We start from the raw sequence: 18,636 nt of genomic DNA, 5'->3' as shown, positions 1-18,636 counted from the left end.
CAGGATTAGGTCTGTGTAGCCTTTGAGAATCCAAAACTCTGCCCACCTCCCTCCCATCAGATTAGTACCAAGTGCAGGTTGTCACAGCCTTGAAGGCTTCCTCTCACACACACTTTCCTGTTTGATAAAGCTTTCTTTAGGATGAAAGACCTGACCCCAGTGGTCTGGGATGAGGCAGGAGTAAGAAGTGGGGCTGGTGGGATTGTGTTCCTGGAGCCCCCCTTTCCCCCCTCCCTGAGGAGCAGGCAGAGCTGAGGCAGGAAAATGGCAATCCCAGCTTTCCTCACTCAGAGTCATGCCCCTGCGGAGCTGCCATGACAGGGAATGGGGGGCAGACATGGATGGGAGGATTGGACCAACAGTACAAATAAAGGGCACAGTGGGAAATAAAGAACCAAGGAGCTCTCCCATGTGGGCGGGAGGATGGGCGTGTGGGGTCAGCAACAGCCCTAACCAAACACCAGTGCCCCCTCCCCAAACTGGATTTACCACACCAAGAACCTTAAGGAAGAAGCTTAAGGTTGTTGAGAGGAAAATGCCGAGGGAGGGCCGTGCTGTGGACTGGAAGCCATGGCCGGTGGGAAGGTCACAGCAGTCTCTGATGACATTCAGTGACTCCCAGAATGATCCCCACTTGGTGGTGGTGGAGGGGGCTGTTGGCCTCTGTGTCTGAGGTCAGACCTGAGACTTGGCCTCAGAGCTCTTCGTGGACCCGAGCCTCCTGGTCCTCATCTGTCTTCAACTTAAGTTCCTCAGCTGTGATCTTGCCATCCTGGTTTCGATCCTGGTTCTGAAACATATCTCTTATGGTTTTGTCAGGGTCTTCCCCGGGCATGAGGCGACCTTTGCCTTCATTCACTTGAGCCTTGATGAAGGAGGAGAACTGGGGGAGGGGAGAGCAGAGGACAGGAAGGCAGTGAGGATCATGGTCGGCTGCTGTAGGTGGCCTTGGGAAGGGCCCCCAGGTGGAAGTCAACATTGTTTCTTACCCAGGTATGGTACCCAGGGGATTCAGGGAGGGCCTGAGATGGAGGGTATAGAGCTTAGGGGCCAGATAGGGTCAGGGACACCCAGGTGGGGGAGGACGGGCTTTACTGTGTGTAGGAGGGGCAGGCAAGTGAGCGTGCTGGCATCCAGATAGGGGTTTCTGACCCACCTCTTCTGGGGGCACCTCTCCATCTTTATTGAGATCCATGTCTTCAAAAAGGTTCGCAGGAGGATCCTGGTGCCACACAAACAGGTAGCCTGTGGGCAGACCATCCTCTCGGGATACCAGCTCCACTTCAAATAGCAGCACAGCACTGCCAGGGACACCCCGGGCTGGAGAGAGGGAGGGGAAAAAGAGAGCAAGAGTTCTAGTAAACACAGGCTTCGGTTCTCTCTCACGGGAAGGGGCGCGGGATGCTTACGAACCACCATAAAGGTTTCCCCCGATGCCACCTGCCAGCCACCAAGGCCTGGGATGGCTAAGGGCAAACCGTGGGAAGAGACACGGGATCCAAGTGGTCACCCCTCACCTCCGCTCTCCCCATGGGCCAGGTGGGGGGGCACGATGAGCTGCCTCCTCTCCCCTACACACATGCCCTGCAGGCCCCTGTCCAGACCGTCGATCACTTTGTTAGCTCCCAAGGTGACCGCCTGAGGGGCCTCATAGTCGTGGCTGTGGGGAGAGTGGGTTCCCAGGTCAACAGGAGGGGTGCCCGAGGGCTCATGTCTTTGAATTTCTCCATCGTATTGGAAGGGCACTTCTCTCTTCCTCCAGCTCATTCCCCCATTTCCCTACATGTCATACCTGTGGCTCCCTGAGATGGGGACTTGTGGAGGAACTGAGAGACGACAGACAGACAGACAGACCCCGGGAGAGGAGAAGGAGCCTGCAAGCTATCTGACAGCCACCCGTACCTGGAGCCCACCATATGCCCAGCCCTGGCCCCGCCCAAGAACCCACGAAGAGAAGAGCCTGGTGCCGTCCAGCAGAGAACAGTTGTAGTGGTAGCGAATGAAGTCTCCGATCTTGGCTGTCGCGTTGCAGGTCTCAGGTGGCCGGAACAGTGTCTTGATTTCCACAGGGTCCGCAGGGTTGTGGAAGTCAATGACGTGCACGTTAAAGATGAGCACCGCTGAGCCAGGGATCTTGTCTCCTGAGGCCGCAGATGGACACAGTTAGCTCAGGGCTTTGGGTCGGGGCTGCTCACTGACTCCCATGGGGGTCAGGCTGGACACCCCAGTCTCATACTATGAGGTCAGATGGTATGTGCCAGAATGAGTGCTTCCTACATCTTGCTGTTGGAGTGATGGGACAGAGAGGCAGGAAAACCTTTTTTTTTTTTCTACCCAACATTACCTTGTGAGCTCCTGGTAACATCCTGCTGTGAGTGGTACCCAGCGCGCGTCAGTGAGGAGCCTGGGGGGCTCCCAGAATCTCTAATAGAGGCCCTCTTTGCAGATGGTGCTAGGCTTAACCATTCTCTGACCCCAAACTCAGGCACTGGCTGCCCTACTCTACTATGGGAGCAGGGTGGGGCCTGCCTTGGAGGAACAGCATTGAGTCTGCCTGGTAGAGATGCAGTGGGCGACCCAAGTCTATGGGCAATGAGGACCGAAATCTCAGGGGCACACTTCAGAGGAGCTGAGGGGTGGGTGGGGGCCCAAACCCTACCTGTCCCATTCTCCCCGTAGGCAAGGTGAGGGGGCACAGTGATCCTCCTCCACTCCCCTATGCATGCGCCTTGCAGCCCCTGGTCCATTCCTGGGATGATGTAACCCTGCCCGATATAGGTATTGTAGGTGTGGTTTCGGGAGTAACTGCAATACAGGGGAAGGGATGGAGAGAGAGAGTCAAAGGGGCCCCACCCCTCCCAGGCAGTTCTGAGTGCCCCCTCAGTCCCCACCCTCCCACCTCGGCACACCCCCTGACCTGGAATCAAAGAGGGTACCATCCATCAAGGAGCCATTGTAGTGGTACCGCATGAAATCCCCTGCAACGGCTCGCCGGGCACAGCCCTGGGGCAGCTCCAGCGTTTCCAGCTGGACCGTGTCGTTCGGGTTGTGGACGTCAATCAGCAAGACATGGAAGACCAGGGAGGCATGCGGGGGTATCACAGTCCCTGGGGAGGGCACAGGGCTTGAACCATACTAGTTGGGGGAGGAGAGCAAGTCCCCTGGCACAGCAAGGGTCCTAATGCAAAAACACCTACTTTGCCCCCTCTATGTCTTCCTCCCCTGGTTTCCCTCCATAGCCAACACCAACCCACACTGAGCCTTTGTGTGCGTCAGAATAAAGCATCCCAGTCTAGGGAGAGGGATTTCATCTCTACTTGCCTCCTTCCTTGGCTGGATGCTCTTGGACAGTATACAACCTGAAGAATTCTATGTGGACCCCTGGTTTTCCCTCTTCTGGAGAATTCCCGTGTCCTTGCCTTACCATAGCCTTTCTCCCCATAAGCCAGGAAGGGAGGGATGGTGATCTTTCTTTTCTCTCCAGGACACATGCCCAGCAACCCCTGGTCCATGCCTTTGATCAGCCAACCAGAGCCAATGTAGGTGTCGTAAGTGCCGCCTCTATTGTAGCTGCAGGGAACAAGGCAAAGACCTTGTGGCTGGAGGTGAGAGAGGCAGGGTAGACCAAGGCTCCCTTCTCCTGGTCATAGTTCCCGCAGCCCGTAGGACTCCCCCAACCCACCCAGATTCTTTTTTTTTTTTTTTTTTTTTTTCTTCTTCTTCTTCTTCCCTGTGTAGCCTTGGCTGTCCTGAACTCATTTTGTAGACCAGGCTGGCTTAAAACTCACATCGATCTGCCTGCCTCTGCCTTCCAAGTGCTGGGATTACAGGTGTGCACCACCAAGCCCGGCCCTTTTTTTTTTTTTTTTTTTTAATTGTATGTGCATTGGTGTTTTGTCTGCATGTGTGTCTGTGTGAGGGTGTCAGTTGGAGTTACAGACAGTTGTGAGCTGCCATGCGGGTGCTGGGAATTGAACCCAGGTCCTCTGGAAGAACAGTCAGTGCTCTTAACCGCTGAGCCATCTCTCCAGCACCCAGCCCTCCAGGGTTCTTACCTGTTATCAAAGGCAGTGCCATCCAGCAGTGTGCCATTGTAGTGATAGCGCACAAAGTCGCCGTTCTGCACCATGCGGGGGCAGTGAGGAGGGCGCAGGAGGATGGTCATTTGCACCGTGTCCGCCTTGTTCCACACGTCCAACAGGACCAAGTCAAAATAGAGGGTGGCATCAGGGGGGATAAGGCCCGCTTTGGGGAAACAGCAGAAGCCAAGTTTACAGGGGCGTGAGAGGCCCACTCTTCTCAGTTTTATACCTCCTACGCCATGCCACCTGCTGGATCTCCTGCTCCAGCTACGCTCTCTGCTAGCCAAACTGTGACTCCACCCAGGACTCTGTATCCAACCCCTCTCATTCTGGAGTGAAGTGATGGACACAGTACCCACCAGTCAGACTGCTTGCAGTGCGACCTTGGCTAAGACACTGAGAACCTTTGAGCTCCAGCATCTGTCTATTCCTGCCTCCCGCCCCTTACACCCGGACCCGGCCTCCTTACCCACACCAATGCTGCCGTAGCCCAGGTGGGGAGGCACAATGAGGCGGCGACGTTCGTTGACACACATGCCCATGAGACCTCGGTCCATGCCAGTGATGAGGCGGCCCACGCCCACAATGATGGCCACCAGGGAGCTCCGGTTATGGCTAGGGGAGTAGAGGGACGGATGAAGATGCCTATAGCCACACAGTGCCCTCAACCCACAGCCTCCTATACCTAGGACATGGTGTAGGCACATAAATTTTTACTTCCCCTCCTCTCTGAGGCTCTCTCCAGGGCTAGCCTTTACGCCCTTCTTAGGATAACGAGCTGACTGAGTGTGGTGGCACACACCTTTAATCCCAACACAGGAGAGGCAGAAGGAGGCAGATCTCTGTGAGTTTGTGGCCAACCTGGTCTAAATAGGGAGTTCTAGCCAGAGCTACATAGAGAAACCTTGTCTTAAAAAAAGTAAAATAATAATAATCATTATTATTATTAATAGGCTAATACAAGAGGGAAGTCCCAGAGGAGCCCAGAAGATCTTACTCCCCTGCAAGGAGAGTGGGGCGAGGAAGATAGGCTTGTCCGCTACCTATTGCTACTGCTGATAGCATAGCTCAGAGGGCACATGGATATTTATTGAGCATTTACTATATGTTAGTTTAAGCACTTGGTACTTTACCTTTATTATTTCACTGAATTTTTACCCCATGAGGTTGATATTGGTGTTTTCAGTTTTCTTTTTCTTTATTCTAATACTGGGAACAAAATCTAGGGCTGCACACACTAGGCAAGCAGCCTGCTGCTGAGCTTTATCCCAGCTGTTCTCAGTTTTGTTTGTTTGTTTGTTTTAAGATTTATTTATTGTTATGTATACAGTGCTCTGCCTGCATGTATACCTGCACGCCAGAAGAGGGCACTAGATCACATTATAGATGGTTGTGAGCCACCAAGTGGTTGCTGGGAATTGAACTCAGGACCTCTGGAAGAGCAGTCAGTGCTCTTAACCTCTGAGCCATCTCTCCAGGCCCCAGGAAGCACTCTACTACCTCCACTACGTTCCCAGCCCCAAGAATGGGATATTAACTTTTTAAAAGATTTATTTCATATGTATATGAGCGTTTTGTCTTTATGTCTATGCGACATATGTATGCCATGTCTAGTGGCCACAGAAGTCAGAAGAGGGAGTCAGATCCCCTGGAACTAGCGTTACAGATGGTTAAGAGCCACCATAAGAGTTCTCAGGACCGAACCCAGGTCCCCTGCATGAACAAGTGCTCTTAACCACTAAGCCATCTCTCCAGGTTGGTTGAAGGTAGCCAAGGATTTTAAAAGTGTCCTAATTTCGACATTTAGAAACTGTGCCCATCGGGAGGCAGAGGCAGGAGGATCACTGTGAGTTTGAGGACAGCCTGGTCTACAAAGCGAGTCCAGGACAGCCAAGAAAACATAGAGAAACCCTGTCTCAAAAAAACAAAACAAAACAAAACAACAACAACAAAAAAAGAAAAGAAAAGAAACTGAGCCCAAGCCAGGCTTAAGAAATCTCCACCAGCTGGGCAGTGGTGGCTCATGCCTTTAATACTCAGGAGACAGAGGCAGGCGGATCACTGTGAGTTCGAGGCCAGACAGCCAAGGATACACTGAAAAACCCTGTCTCAAAACAAACAAACAAGCAAACAAACAAATAAACAAACAAAAAGAAGTCTCCACCAGGGAAGATACTACAATTCCGAGACCAGCCCAGCTCATCACTCTTGCTGAAGGGCTGAGCATGGTGGTGCATACCTTAAATCTCAGCAGTTGGGAGAGAGAGGCATGCAGATCTCTTTAAGTTAAAAACCAGCCTAGTCTACATAGCAGTTCGCAGGCCAGCCAGGGCTACATAGTGAGAGCCTGTCTCAAACGGGGAGTCTGGAGGATGTCTCGGTGTGTAGAGCACTTGGTGTACTAGCACCTACATGGTGGCTCACAGTCATCCATCTACCCCTCCTCTGACTTCCTCTAACACAGCTACACACACAATGCACAAACATTTGGGCAAAAAAAATTCATCATTCACATAAAATAAGTCTCTTAGCCGGGTGGTAGCGCACGCCTTTAATCTCAGCACTTGGGGAGGCAGAGACAGGGGGATCTCTGTGAGTTCGAGGCCAGCCTGGTCTACAAAGTGAGTCCAGGATAGTCAAGGCTACACAGAGAAACCCTGTCTCGAAAAATCAAAATAAAATAAAATAAAGTCTCTTTTAAAAACCCTACCAGGCTGCGCTCCCAGCTCTATTCCTCATTTTGCCCGCAGAGCAGCTTTTATGTCTGTCATATGTCTTTTACAGTGCTGTATTAAAGCTGTATAAAAGCGCTGCCGGGCGGTGGCAGCACACGCTTTTGGTCCCAGCGCTTGGGAGAGGCAGGAGGATCTCGGTAAGTTTGAGGCCAGCCTGGTCTACAGAGGAAGTTCCAGGACAGCCAGGGTTATATAGAGATACCCTGTCTCGATCCGCCCCCATCCAAAAAAAAAAAAGCCAATGCTCTGGACAAAGTTTCTATGAGTTAAACACTACCAGGCTTATGGTTCGCCCCAGAGTCCAGGACACTATGTCCTGAACCCATGGGAGGCTTCAGAAGCCACTGCCATTCATCATCCTCGTTTGTACCCTTAGGAAGTTAGGTGCTGTCCTCACCCCATGTTTCAGACAAGGAAACTGAAGACCAAAGATTAAACTTCTAGCCGGTGAGGTAACGCACACCTGTAATCCCAGCAAGTGGGAGGCAGAGGCAGGGGACTGCTGTGAGTTCGAGGCCAGCCAGATCTACAAAGCGAGTCCCGGACAGCTAAGGCTACACAGAGAAACCCTGTCTTGAAAAACAGAGAGAGGGGCTGGAGAGATGGCTCAGAGGTTAAGAGCACTGTTTGCTCTTTCAAAGGTCCTGAGTTCAATACTCAGCAACCACACTGTGGCTCACAACCATCCATAATGAGATCTGGTGCCGCCTTCTGGCATGCAGGTATACATGTAGGCAAACATTGTATACATAATAAATAAATAAATCTTTAAAAAAGAAAGAAAAACAGAGCAGAGGGAGGGAGGGAGAGATATCTCCTCCTCTGTCACCCTGGGTCTTACTTACACTGTGGAAAAGGTATTTTCATCCAATGTACAAAAATTACCTCCTTCCAGAGTCATGACCACTAATTGCCAGTGAGCTGAGTTGTCTATTTCAGAAAAGAGATGGAAGGGTGACTCTTCTTTGTAGTGTGGAGTTTCAAGTGTGATGGGGCCTGAAGTTTTACCTTACAGCCTGGAGAGAGGCGGCCACACAGTCCTCATCTGTCCCCACCACCTAAAGGGTATCTGCCTGGCTGACCAAAGGCCTTGATGGAAGCCTGTCCATCAAGCCAATGCGGCCTGGTATCGGCTGCTAAAGCTAAGATGGAGAAGCTGAGCTCCCAGAGGTGTGGAGAAGGAGGCACAGAGGTCCCCAGGATGGCATGTCAGACCCTGTGACACGTGGACAGTTGGTCACAGCACCAGCTATGGCTCACCTCCAAATTACAATGCTCACTCTGCTTGCCTGGCTGCTCTACGGTCCTATCTATACCTTAGAGGAAATAAATGTCTTTCTCTAGTCTCCAACCACAACGGCATAGAAAACTGGCAGCAGAAGCAGACAGGGAACCAGGTACCAGAAGCCCCAGGCTGACTGACCACCCACTCACCCCAGGGTTCACATGCAGCAGGCACAATCTCTTTGCCCCCCTAATACTGTGCCAGGGTACCACCTGTGTTGAAATAAGGCGCTGGTAAGTAAATGTGACGCTTCATCTAAGCATCAGTATTCGGAGGGTATTGAGAGTGTAGGGGTCTTCCAGGAGTTGAAGATTTGATATTAAGGACAGGGGACTTCCTTTAAGGAACCCTCCCCCAGGGGGTGCGCTTGCACTGGGCAACATTCCCTGAAGTTCAGGAAAAGTGGTGTTGAGTCTTGGCGGGGGGTGGGGGGGGGAGGGGGTACTCAACCTCTTACCTGGAGTCAAACTTCTTCCCGTCTTCGAAAGTGCCATTGTAATGGTAACGCACAAAATCCCCCATCTGCACTTCTCGGGGGCAGGCCTTCGGGATGTGGTATCTCTCGATGACCACATCTTCCAAGGGGGCTCCAGCTGGGCTGGCACGACCCAGCCCCCTGGCCAAAGTCTGTAGAAGCAGCAGCAGCAAGGGCAGCAAGGGGAGCCGGCGGAGGGTGTGGCTGGGGGACCCTGCAAGGAACATGGTGCCCAGATCGAGGACGCCTGCAGTGAGGGCGGACGCCAGCCGCCAACCTCCTCCCCCCTCCTCTTAGAGCTGACTCCCCCTCTTCCTGTCCTATCTCCCCACCCCGTCCTGGCGGGTCCACGTGGAATGGGGGTTGGGAAGGGTGAGCTGGCGGGGCAGGATGATGTTTGTGGTGGACCAGGAGGAGGAGGAGGGGGGCCAGACTGAGAGTCTCTGGAGTCCCAGGAAATTGCCACAAAGATCTGAGTCTCCTTCTCCTTCCCCCCCCCCCCAAAAAAAAAAAACTCCATCCGGGCTGAGACTTGGGGCCTAGCTTAGAGGGAGCCTCGGGAAAGATGAGAAGTCGGGGTGGACTTTTCCAAAACGAAAAAGTTTTTTTCCAGAGCCTCTGGGTCCTAATGCCGCTTGGAGGAATTTCTAGCTTATCCAGGCACCCCAAATCTAGGCCTCTTCTGGTGGCAGGTGAGGCTGTAATCCGAGGGATATTTTAGTTCAACCCCCCCCCACACACACACACACTCACCCCCTCCCCGCGCCTCAACTCTACTCCCGCGAGGACTTGGGGTGGGGGTGGGGGGCTAGGTAGAGTGCTCTCTTAGGTGAAAGGCAGCTTTGTTCTGCAAAAGCCCGGCTGCAGGAAAGACACAGGAATCGAAATCAATCAGGAGGCTGGTGGTGTCAATGCCAGATGTGCGGGGTAACTCGAGGTGTGTTGCTCCTCGACGCTGGCGCGGGTGTTTGCAGTGCTACCTAGGGGGTGCAAAGGGAGCTCTGGGAGAAAAAGATCAACTTTTGGGGCTTCACCCTGAGAGTAGACAAGTGCAGAGAGGTGGCACTTAGGGGAGGGGGACGAACTGCTGGTGGGGAGGGGCTTTTTAGACTTGAAACGTAGCCCCACCCACCCGGGTCTTCAGCATCACCAGTGGGGAAAATCCAGCCTACATAGCGGACTCGAGCGTCACCAGACAGTGGCGTCCCAGCCTCCCGGTTCCTGGCGCTAAGACCCAGCAGGAGCTCCGGGAGTTGAGGGGTGGGGAGTGGGTTGGAGCACGTCTGTCTGCCCGGAGCGTCGGGGCGCGGCGCGGGCATGGCTCGCGTGGCGTGGGGGCTGCTGTGGCTGCTTCTGGGCAGCGCCGGCGCGCAGTACGAGAAGTACAGCTTCCGAGGATTCCCTCCCGAGGATCTGATGCCTCTAGCCGCGGCCTACGGCCATGCTCTGGAGCAGTACGAGGGCGAGAGCTGGCGCGAGAGCGCGCGCTACCTGGAGGCGGCGCTGCGGCTGCACCGGCTGCTGCGGGACAGCGAGGCCTTCTGCCACGCCAACTGCAGTGGCCCCGCCGCCGCCTCGCAGCCCCGGCCCGCGCCCGGTCCGGACGGCGACGGCGTTGGGGATGGCGAAGACTGGGCGCGCGAGCTACGGCTCTTCGGCCACGTCCTGGAGCGCGCCGCCTGCCTGCGGCGCTGCAAGCGGACACTGCCAGCCTTCCAGGTCCCCTACCCGCCCCGGCAGCTGCTGCGCGACTTCCAGAGCCGCCTGCCCTACCAGTACCTGCACTACGCGCACTTCAAGGTGGGCGCAGTCCGGGCCGCCGTCGAGTTTCCCCAGCACGTATGGCCCGCGGTGTGTCCGAGGCCCCACTGACCCACTCCCCACGCCCCTCACCAGGCGAACCGACTGGAGAAGGCGGTGGCCGCGGCCTACACCTTCCTCCAGAGGAACCCCAAGCACGAGCTGACCGCCAAGTATCTCAGCTACTACAGGGGGATGCTGGATATCGGAGACGAGTCCCTTACAGACCTGGAGGCCCAGCCCTACGAGGTATGGAGAAAGTACGAGGGATGGCTGGCCTTGGGGCGCCTTCCTACTCTCTCCACCTCCACACACACACCTTAAGAGCCTTTGGGGGTGGGGGAGCGTGGTAGCGCACGCCTTTAATCCCAGCACTCGAGAGGAAGAGGCAGGCGGAAAGCTGTGAGTTCTAGGCCAGCCTGGTCTACAAAGTGAGTCCAGGACAGCCAAGGCTACACAGAGAAACCCTGTCTAAAAAAAAAAAAAAAAAGCCTTCGGGGTTTTTTTTGACTCCCCCTGTTATGCTCCTTTCCAGGCTGTGTTCCTCCGGGCTGTGAAGCTCTACAACAGCGGGGACTTCCGCAGCAGCACAGAAGGCATGGAGCGGGCTCTGTCTGAGTACATGACGGTCTTCTCTAGGTGTCTAGCTGGCTGTGAGGGGGCCCATGAGCAGGTAGACTTCAAGGACTTCTACCCAGCCATAGCAGGTATCTACCATTCGGACCACCTGTGGGTAACTCCCACCCACAGGGCCCTGATCTCCCAAGCCTCCTACAGCTCTTAACACACGTGCCTATGTCCTACAATAGCAAAGTGGTCGGAAGCTACACACACATTACGCCTTTTTTCTCTCTCCAGATTGATGAGAAAAATGCTAGTATACATAGCAGGTTCGGAGACAGGGCTATATAGAGAAACCTTGTCTTTAAAAAAAGAAAAATAAAGTCGCTGGGTGGTGGTGGTGGTGGTGGCGCACGCCTTTAGTCCCAGTACTCAGGAGGCAGAAGCAGGAGGATCTTTGTGAGTTCAAGGCCAGCCTGGTCTACAAAGTGAGTCCAGAACAGTCAAGGCTACACAGAGGAACCCTGTCTCGAAACCCCCAGAGGAACCCTGTCTCAACCCCCCCCCCAAAAAAATAAATAAATTGCGACCTGGAGAGATGGCTCAGCAGTTAAGAGCACTGTCTGCTCTTCCAGAGGTCCTGAGTTCAATTCCCCGGCAACCACGTGGTGGCTTATAACTATCTGTAATGTGATCTGACGCCCTCTTCTGGCCTGCAGGTGTACATGCAAATAGAGCATCATATTTTAAAAAAATAAAGTGTCTGGGTATGGAAGTGCACGTCTTTAATCCCAGCACTCGGGAGGCAGAGGCAGGCGGATCACTGTGCATTCGAGGCCAGCCTGGTCTACAAAGTGAGTCCAGGACAGCCAGGGCTACACAGAGAAACCGTCTCAAAAAGAAAAAAAAAATTGGGTATGGGGGTACATGTGTTCAATTCCAGCACTTAGGAGGAGACAGAGGCAGACTGATTTCTATGAGTTCAAAGTCAGTCTGGTCTAGATAGTGAGTTCGAAGGCAAGTAGAGCTACCTACACAGTGAGACCTTGTCTCAAACAACAACAAAAGATGCAGAATTGACGCCAGACAGGTGTGCACAGAAAGCAGCTCTGGGCAGAAACACAGCTAGTCCTTGGAACCCTAACAACAAGGCCCCTCAAAGGGAGTAAAGGTGAAGCAGAAAGAACTATCCTTAGGAATTCTGTCTGGTCTCAGGGCCACCTAAAGCTCACTTGCTGTTCTCCCAGAATTCCCTCTGGTGTCAAACAAGGATTCAGCTGTGTGGTGGGGGTGGGGGGCAAGTCTTCTCAGCCTGCGTTATATACTGTATACCAAGCAGGCAAGTCTTCTCAGCCTGCGTTATATACTGTATACCAAGCATTTCATAGGTGTTAATCCATGAAATCTTGACAAGGATGCACCTCTTGGACAAGGAAGCACGCTCCTCCGTAGCAGACCTCGGTCTCCACAGGGGATCCACAGGTGAGTACCCAGCTGTCCCTAACTGCTGCATCCTTCCCAGATCTCTTCGCAGAATCCCTGCAGTGCAAGGTAGACTGTGAAGCCAACCTCACCCCCAACGTAGGAGGCTACTTTGTGGACAAGTTTGTGGCTACCATGTATCACTACCTACAGTTCGCCTACTACAAATGTGAGCTTCCTGGATGGGCTGGGTAACGTGGGGTAAGACGTGTGGGGAGCCGGGGTAAGACATGTGGGGAGCCGGGAGTGTTGGCACACGCCTTTAATCCCAGCACTCGGGAGGCAAAGGCAAGCGGATCGCTGTGAGTTCGAGGCCAGCCTGGTCTACAAAGTGAGTCCAGGACAGTCAAGGCTACACAGAGAAACCCTGTCTCGAAAAAAAAAAAAAAAAAAAAAAGAGGTGTGGGGAAGGGCAGTGGAGTGGGGGGTGCGGGGTGCAGGAGTGCTTCCTGAAGCATGAGAGGGTGTCCTCTGGAGCAGAGGATGGAAGGCTAAGGGTGGTGGAGACATAGGCAAGAGGCCTCAAGGAGGAGTTAAAGGCCCTCTGGGATACACAAGGTCTGCAACACTGCTCAGCACCTGACAGTGTATGTAACCATCTGTCACCAGCACTGTGCCACTGGAATTCCTGGATCCATTCTTCAGATTAAACTGAGGTTTCTAAAGGGCAAGAGACCATTTGCCCCATGACTAGGGAGTCATAGAGAGATCCTGCCACGAGCTGGGGCTGGGGTAGCACAGTCCCTGGACTTTATTTATTTATTTATTTATTTTTTTCTGAGACAAATATAGCAACCCTGGCCGCCCTGGACTCCCTTTGTAGACCAGGCTGGCCTTAGACTCACAGAGCTCCACCTGCCTCTGCCTCCCAGGGTAGTGGGATTACACCACGCCCGGCTCCCTGGACTATTCTTACGTCTCAGGGATGTCATACTTTAGGGCCTAGAGCTGAGTGGAGGGACCAGGAGATTCTTCTGAAGGCCGTGGTGGAGAGACCGAGGACCTCTGATTCCTTCAATTGCTGTCATTCTTCAGCAATAACAGCACAAGCAGTTTATTTAATCCCTCGGTGCCTCCAACCCTTTGTCTATACAATGCAGTGACAATGATGGAGGGTGTCAGTGACTCACGTTGCCTAGGACGAGGGCGACACCCAGGGCCTGCTGGTTGTGTTCTCTTGGGCGGGGTGAAGAGCCAGCAGATGTTCTGGGAGGTATCTGGGGGCAGAGGCAGTGGGCTTAGGTTGGAAGGTAGGTGTGGGCTAGGGTGGGTGGATTCGGATTGGGATGGCCTTTTAAGGAAAACGTCAGGGTTCCCCCACCCCCCACCCCTTTACTCTATCCTGCCTGCAGTGAATGACGTGCGCCAGGCTGCCCGCAGCGCTGCCAGCTACATGCTCTTTGACCCCAAGGACAGTGTCATGCAACAGAACTTGGTGTATTACCGCTTCCACCGGGCTCGCTGGGGCCTTGAAGAAGAGGACTTCCAGCCCCGGGAGGTGGGCACTGCCTCAAGTGAGGCACTAGCCTTAGTGGCTGGAGTCTAGGCGTCAGCGTAGTTTGTCTGGGATGCAGGAGAAATGCAAATAGGTGCCCACATATGCCTGCTTCCACCTCAGTGCTGTCCTTTGAGCTTTTCCTTCAAAGAGCCTGTTAGCATGAGCCAATAAGAAAATCCCAGCCATGGGGCTGGAGCGATGGCGCAGTGGTTAAGAGCACTTCCTGCTCTTCCAAAGGACCCGGGTTCAATTCCCAGCACCCACATGGTAGCTCACAACTGTCTGTACCTCCAAGATCTGACATCCTCACAACAATGCACATAAATTAAAAGTAAATAAAATATTAAAAGAAAAGGAAATCCCAGCCAGGCAGTGGTGGCGCACGCCTTTAATCCCAGCACTCGGGGAGGCAGAGGCAGGCAGATCACTGTGAGTTCGAGGCCAGCCTGGTCTACAAAGGGAGTCCAGGACAGTCAAGACTACACAGAGAGAGACCCTGTCTCAAAAAAAAAAAAAAAAAAAAAAAAAAAGAAAGAAAGAAAGAAAGAAAGAAAAGAAAAGAAAAAAAGAAAGAAAAGAAAAAAGAAAAAAAGAAAGGATAATCCCTTGAAAGTTTAGGGCAAGGCTGGCAAATATGGGCCCCATGGTGCCATCCCCATTTTCCGTCCCTGTGACAGACATTATTAATGAATTGAGGCACCCTTCTTTCTGGAATCCTCAGAATCCTTCTTAATCCAGTGTTCCAAGCAGCTAGGATTATCCTGTGAGTGGAACCACTTCCCCCTCCTGAGCCTTGTCTGTCTGCTCTCTGACAGAAGGGTCCACCTCACCCTATCTTTGCCTCCCAGGAAGCCGTGCTCTACCACAACCAGACCTCTGTGCTGCGGGAGCTGCTAGACTTCACACACATGTACCTTCAGTCAGATGATGAGGTGAGTGGTCCCCCCAAGTGAAAGGCTGGACCGTGATGGGGACACGTTAGGCTCTTTCCTGAGGCCACTGTGTGTGAGAACTCCAGCTGTTGTGAAGCAGGAGTTTCTGGCTCCCCACTTCTACCTCCCTTTTCCTGCCACCTTAGTCTTCCCACAGCCCTTTCTCTCCTGGGCTCAGCTCACGTGGTAGCTCCGCTGTGGAGCCCTGGCTGGATGTCCTGGGCTTACACTGACCTCCCTGCCTGCCTGGCTACTTGACCTGAGACCTGGAGTTACCCATAGTCCTTGTCCATCTCCCATGGTCAGCTGGTGGCCTTAACAACTGTATCCCAGGACAGGAGACTAAAGTGTCCCCAGCTACAGCACCTGGCAGTATGGTCATGCTCAGGAACTGAGTTTGAGCCAATGGACAAATGGCTGAATGAATGAATGAATGAATGAATGACCAATACTAAGAGCCAGGTTAGAGGGTTTGGCAACCCGGATTATTGTATTATCATCATCGGTGTCGGCATTGGTGTTTTACCTGCGTGTATGCCTGTGTAAGGGTGTCAGATTCCCCTGGAACTGGAGTTATAGACAGTTGTGAACTGCCATGTGGGTGCTGGGAATTGAACTCAGGTCCTCTGAAAGAACGGCCAGTGCTTTTAACCACTGAGCCATCTTTCCAGCTCATACCCTGGGTTTCTTGGGGGATTGCTGTGCAGCTTGTTTATCCATCTCCTCAGTATATCCACTGGACCCCACATTCAGTGAACTCGGGAGCAGGGCCTACTTTGTCACAACCAGGCTGGCTTAGGTGCTGTTCATTCCCAGCGCTGTCATTTACCAGCCGGTTAGCCTTAGCGTCAGTCTTAAAGCAACTCATCAAAATCCTGCTGCTTCTTCTATCTGATGAGGAGAATGCCCTTTGACTTTTATTGTGACAATTAAATGAGATCACTTAAAGCGCCAGGTATGCAGCTAGCACTCAGTAGATGCTCAGGACGCGCAGCAAGTTTTGATGACTGTCACTTTTGGTCTGTTGTTTGCAAGCTGGCAGGCTTGGGTTGCAGTAAGTGGCTGAGAGAAACTTGTCTCCCAAGAGATTCTGAGGGAAGCACAGGGGACAGAGGCCAGCACTGGCACCAGCCAGGGTGATGCTTGAAGGCCTCAGCCTGGAGTGGACATGTGGCTCCTAAAGGAACCCACAGGCCCATCCAGTTCGGGGCTGCAAAGACATTCCTGGCAGGGGAACAAGAACCAGAAGACAAAATGCACAGACGAGCAGTGTTCTCACTGGGTGTGGGGCTGAGGTGCAAGGCGGTGCTGACGCTAGCACCCCGCCTCTGCTGGTGGGGCCCGAAGTATCACTCAGTCAAGGAAGCAGTTTGAGCATGGGACCCAGGAGGACAAGCCCTGACATTGCCATCGGGTTAGATGCTGACACTGGGGCGGGGAGAGGGGTTGGGGGGAGAGGAAGGAGCGGGGAGGGTGAGTGGGAAGGGTGGGGGGAGAGAGTTGATGGGTCTTAGATCTGCCTGCTCACCACCTGCTATGACCACACCACAGGAATCATGCTGAAGTGGGTGGGGGCTCTTCTGACCTGAAGGGGAGCCTATCTGGATGTGAGCCTGCCGTGACTCAGTTTCTCCCCCATCCGTGGTCTGCTTTAGATGGAACTGGAGGAGACAGAATTACCCCCGCAACCTGAAGAGCCCCTATCTGATGCCGAGTTTGAAGGCGAGGGCGACTATGAGGAGGGTCTCTATGCAGACTGGTGGCAGGAGCCAGATGCCAAGGGCGATGAAGCTGAGGCGGGTCAGTAATGGATAGAACACAACGTGGGACGGGTACCAGGAACAGGGGTTCTCTCCGTGGCCTATGGGGCCAGTGGAGTGCAGGTGGGTGCTGCCGCCCTGCTCCTGGGTGTTGCAGCCTTTAGTGGTCCTGCGCTCATGCTGTGGCAGTACTCAGACACCTACTGGAGTGGACAGAACTAACTCTTTCCTCTCTCTTTCATTTTTAGAGCCAGAGCCTGAACTAGCTTAAGAAGAATGACATGGCTAGCCCTTCAACCTCAGGACACCAGCCTGGGAGCAAAAACTATTTATTAACACTTTAAAATGGCCGGGGGTGGTGGCACACACCTTTAACACTGACAGCCCAGAGGAGGCAGTAGCACACAGATCTCTGAGTATTAGGGCCAGCCCGGCCTACATAGGGAGATCTTGTTTCAAAACAAAAGCAGCCGAGTACGGTGGCACGCACCTTTAATTCCAGCACTTGGGATGCAGAGGCAGGTGGATCCCTGAGTTCCAGGCCGGTCGAGGTTACGTAGTGAGACCCTGTCTCAAAATAAAAACAGACAAAACCTTAAAAGGGACACAGTTGAACTAGCCCCCACCCAGACTCCACCCTGCCCTCTGTGTCATTGAAAGGCAGAATGGTTGTCTATAGTGCTGGTTGGCACGTGAGCTGTTGGTGTCCCTCTCCCCAAGGCGGACATTCTCCTGAGGAAGTTTTCAGCTTCCATTTCACAGGACTCAGGCCAGCCAGGCGACAGGTGACTGTTGAGAACTCTAGGCTTAGAGTTTTGGTGCTCAATAAATGTTTATTGTTGAGTGAGTCACTGCACTTGACACCAGCCTCCAAGGTTGAGCTGTGTGGGTACAGATCCTTACCTTACTCCCTCGGCCAGTCTTCCTTTATCTGTGCAATGCCTGCTGGTGCACCCTGTGGCCTTGGCAGGTCCTCTACACACACTCCTAACGTCTGGTTGAAGCCAGGGGAATCCCCTTTAGCTGCGTGCTGCCTCAGAGCTGCCACTAGGGGGCATGATGACACAGTGTTCCCTGCAGCCTTCTCAAGATGGTAGTTTCAGATTTCTAACCAAAGGATGGTTGTATTTTTCTAGACCTGAGCCGCTCTGCTTGGGGCTTAGAGGGATATGAAGAGGAGATTAAAGACGTTTACTACGTTTTTTTCTTTCCTGGAATTTCTCTAGAGTTAGGGCAAGCACACCCAGTCTGGCTGTTGCCAGAACCTCAGCTCTGTAGCCAGGGGAGCCGTAGGAATAAATGGCTCAAAGACTTTGAACTTCTTGGAAGGTAGTGAGACTGCCAGAGTTCCCTTGTCCAACCTTGCATTGGCTCTGGGGGACAGGAGTCTGGAGTGGGGACAAGGATGTTGTCCTTGTAACTACTGCCCCTACTGCTGGTTCCACGGCAGAGAGTTAGGGATAAAAGGGGCACCATCAAGAAGAGCGCAGGGACAAGGCCAAGAAGGTGACAGTTCTTACTCTACACCTTGCCAAACTCCCAGGGGGCAGAGGCCTCTATGATAAAGGGTGGAGTTGACCCAGGGAAGGGCATGCAGTTCTCTCATTACCACACACACCCCTGCTCCCAGGTGCCAGATGATCTGTCCTTGGACCCATGTACCTCCGGTGTCCTAGAAAACTGATGTCCCATCTGTCTCTCCTGGTTCTGGCCCAAGTCTATTGGCCTTTAGAGGTAGAACTGGGTTCAGGATAGGGCACTGGTAGCTTCTCTGTTGTAAGAGATGGAAGAGTAGCCAGGCGTGGTGGCGCACGCCTTCAATCCCAGCCCTTGGGAGGCAGAGGCAGGTGGGATTGCTGTGAGTTTGAGGCCAGCCTGGTCTACAAAGCTAGTCCAGGACAGTCAAGATAACATAGAAAAACCCTGTCTCGGAAAAAAAAAACAAAAGAAAGAGATGAAAGAGTGGTTTTCTGATGGTTCGCATGTACCAGGATGGCTCTACCTACCCTCACCCTCCCAGCCTGTT

At 53.2% G+C, this 18,636-nt stretch overlaps 2 protein-coding genes across 2 annotated transcripts; one reads left to right on the top strand and one right to left on the bottom strand.

The window, feature by feature from the left end:
* Positions 1–643: 643 nt before the first annotated feature.
* On the bottom strand, positions 644–8,898 carry Fkbp10 (FKBP prolyl isomerase 10). The gene is made up of 10 exons (XM_051158611.1): positions 8,560–8,898; positions 4,552–4,697; positions 4,056–4,245; positions 3,425–3,570; positions 2,918–3,107; positions 2,660–2,805; positions 1,949–2,141; positions 1,518–1,660; positions 1,157–1,320; positions 644–883 (listed from the first exon to the last, which is right to left on the bottom strand). The coding sequence occupies exons 1-10, from the start codon at positions 8,802–8,804 to the stop codon at positions 695–697; spliced, it is 1,752 nt and encodes a 583-aa protein (XP_051014568.1). The 5' UTR covers positions 8,805–8,898; the 3' UTR covers positions 644–694.
* A 985-nt stretch (positions 8,899–9,883) lies between these two features.
* P3h4 (prolyl 3-hydroxylase family member 4 (inactive)) lies at positions 9,884–16,935 on the top strand. The gene is given in 9 exon segments (XM_051158618.1): positions 9,884–10,377; positions 10,474–10,626; positions 10,913–11,106; positions 11,256–11,267; positions 12,372–12,589; positions 13,773–13,918; positions 14,767–14,850; positions 16,506–16,650; positions 16,859–16,935. Coding segments are annotated over 9 exon segments (1,458 nt in total). The 5' UTR covers positions 9,884–9,894; the 3' UTR covers positions 16,882–16,935.
* The last annotated feature ends 1,701 nt before the right edge of the window (positions 16,936–18,636 follow it).

The sequence above is a fragment of the Acomys russatus genome, chromosome 16 (assembly GCF_903995435.1).
Source record: "Acomys russatus chromosome 16, mAcoRus1.1, whole genome shotgun sequence".
NCBI lineage: Eukaryota > Metazoa > Chordata > Mammalia > Rodentia > Muridae > Acomys > Acomys russatus.
This window is presented reverse-complemented; position numbering and strand designations above follow the sequence as displayed.

Excerpts from the sequence above, each read along its gene's own strand:
- Fkbp10 (XM_051158611.1), bottom strand. The coding sequence starts at position 8,804 with ATGTTCCTTGCAGGGTCCCCCAGCCACACCCTCCGCCGGCTCCCCTTG. Across the intron at positions 4,698-8,559 it reads GGGAAGAAGTTTGACTCCAG|CCATAACCGGAGCTCCCTGG; the intron begins GTAAGAGGTTGA and ends CTACTCCCCTAG. Across the intron at positions 1,661-1,948 it reads GGCACCAGGCTCTTCTCTTC|CCACGACTATGAGGCCCCTC; the intron begins GTGGGTTCTTGG and ends CTCTCCCCACAG.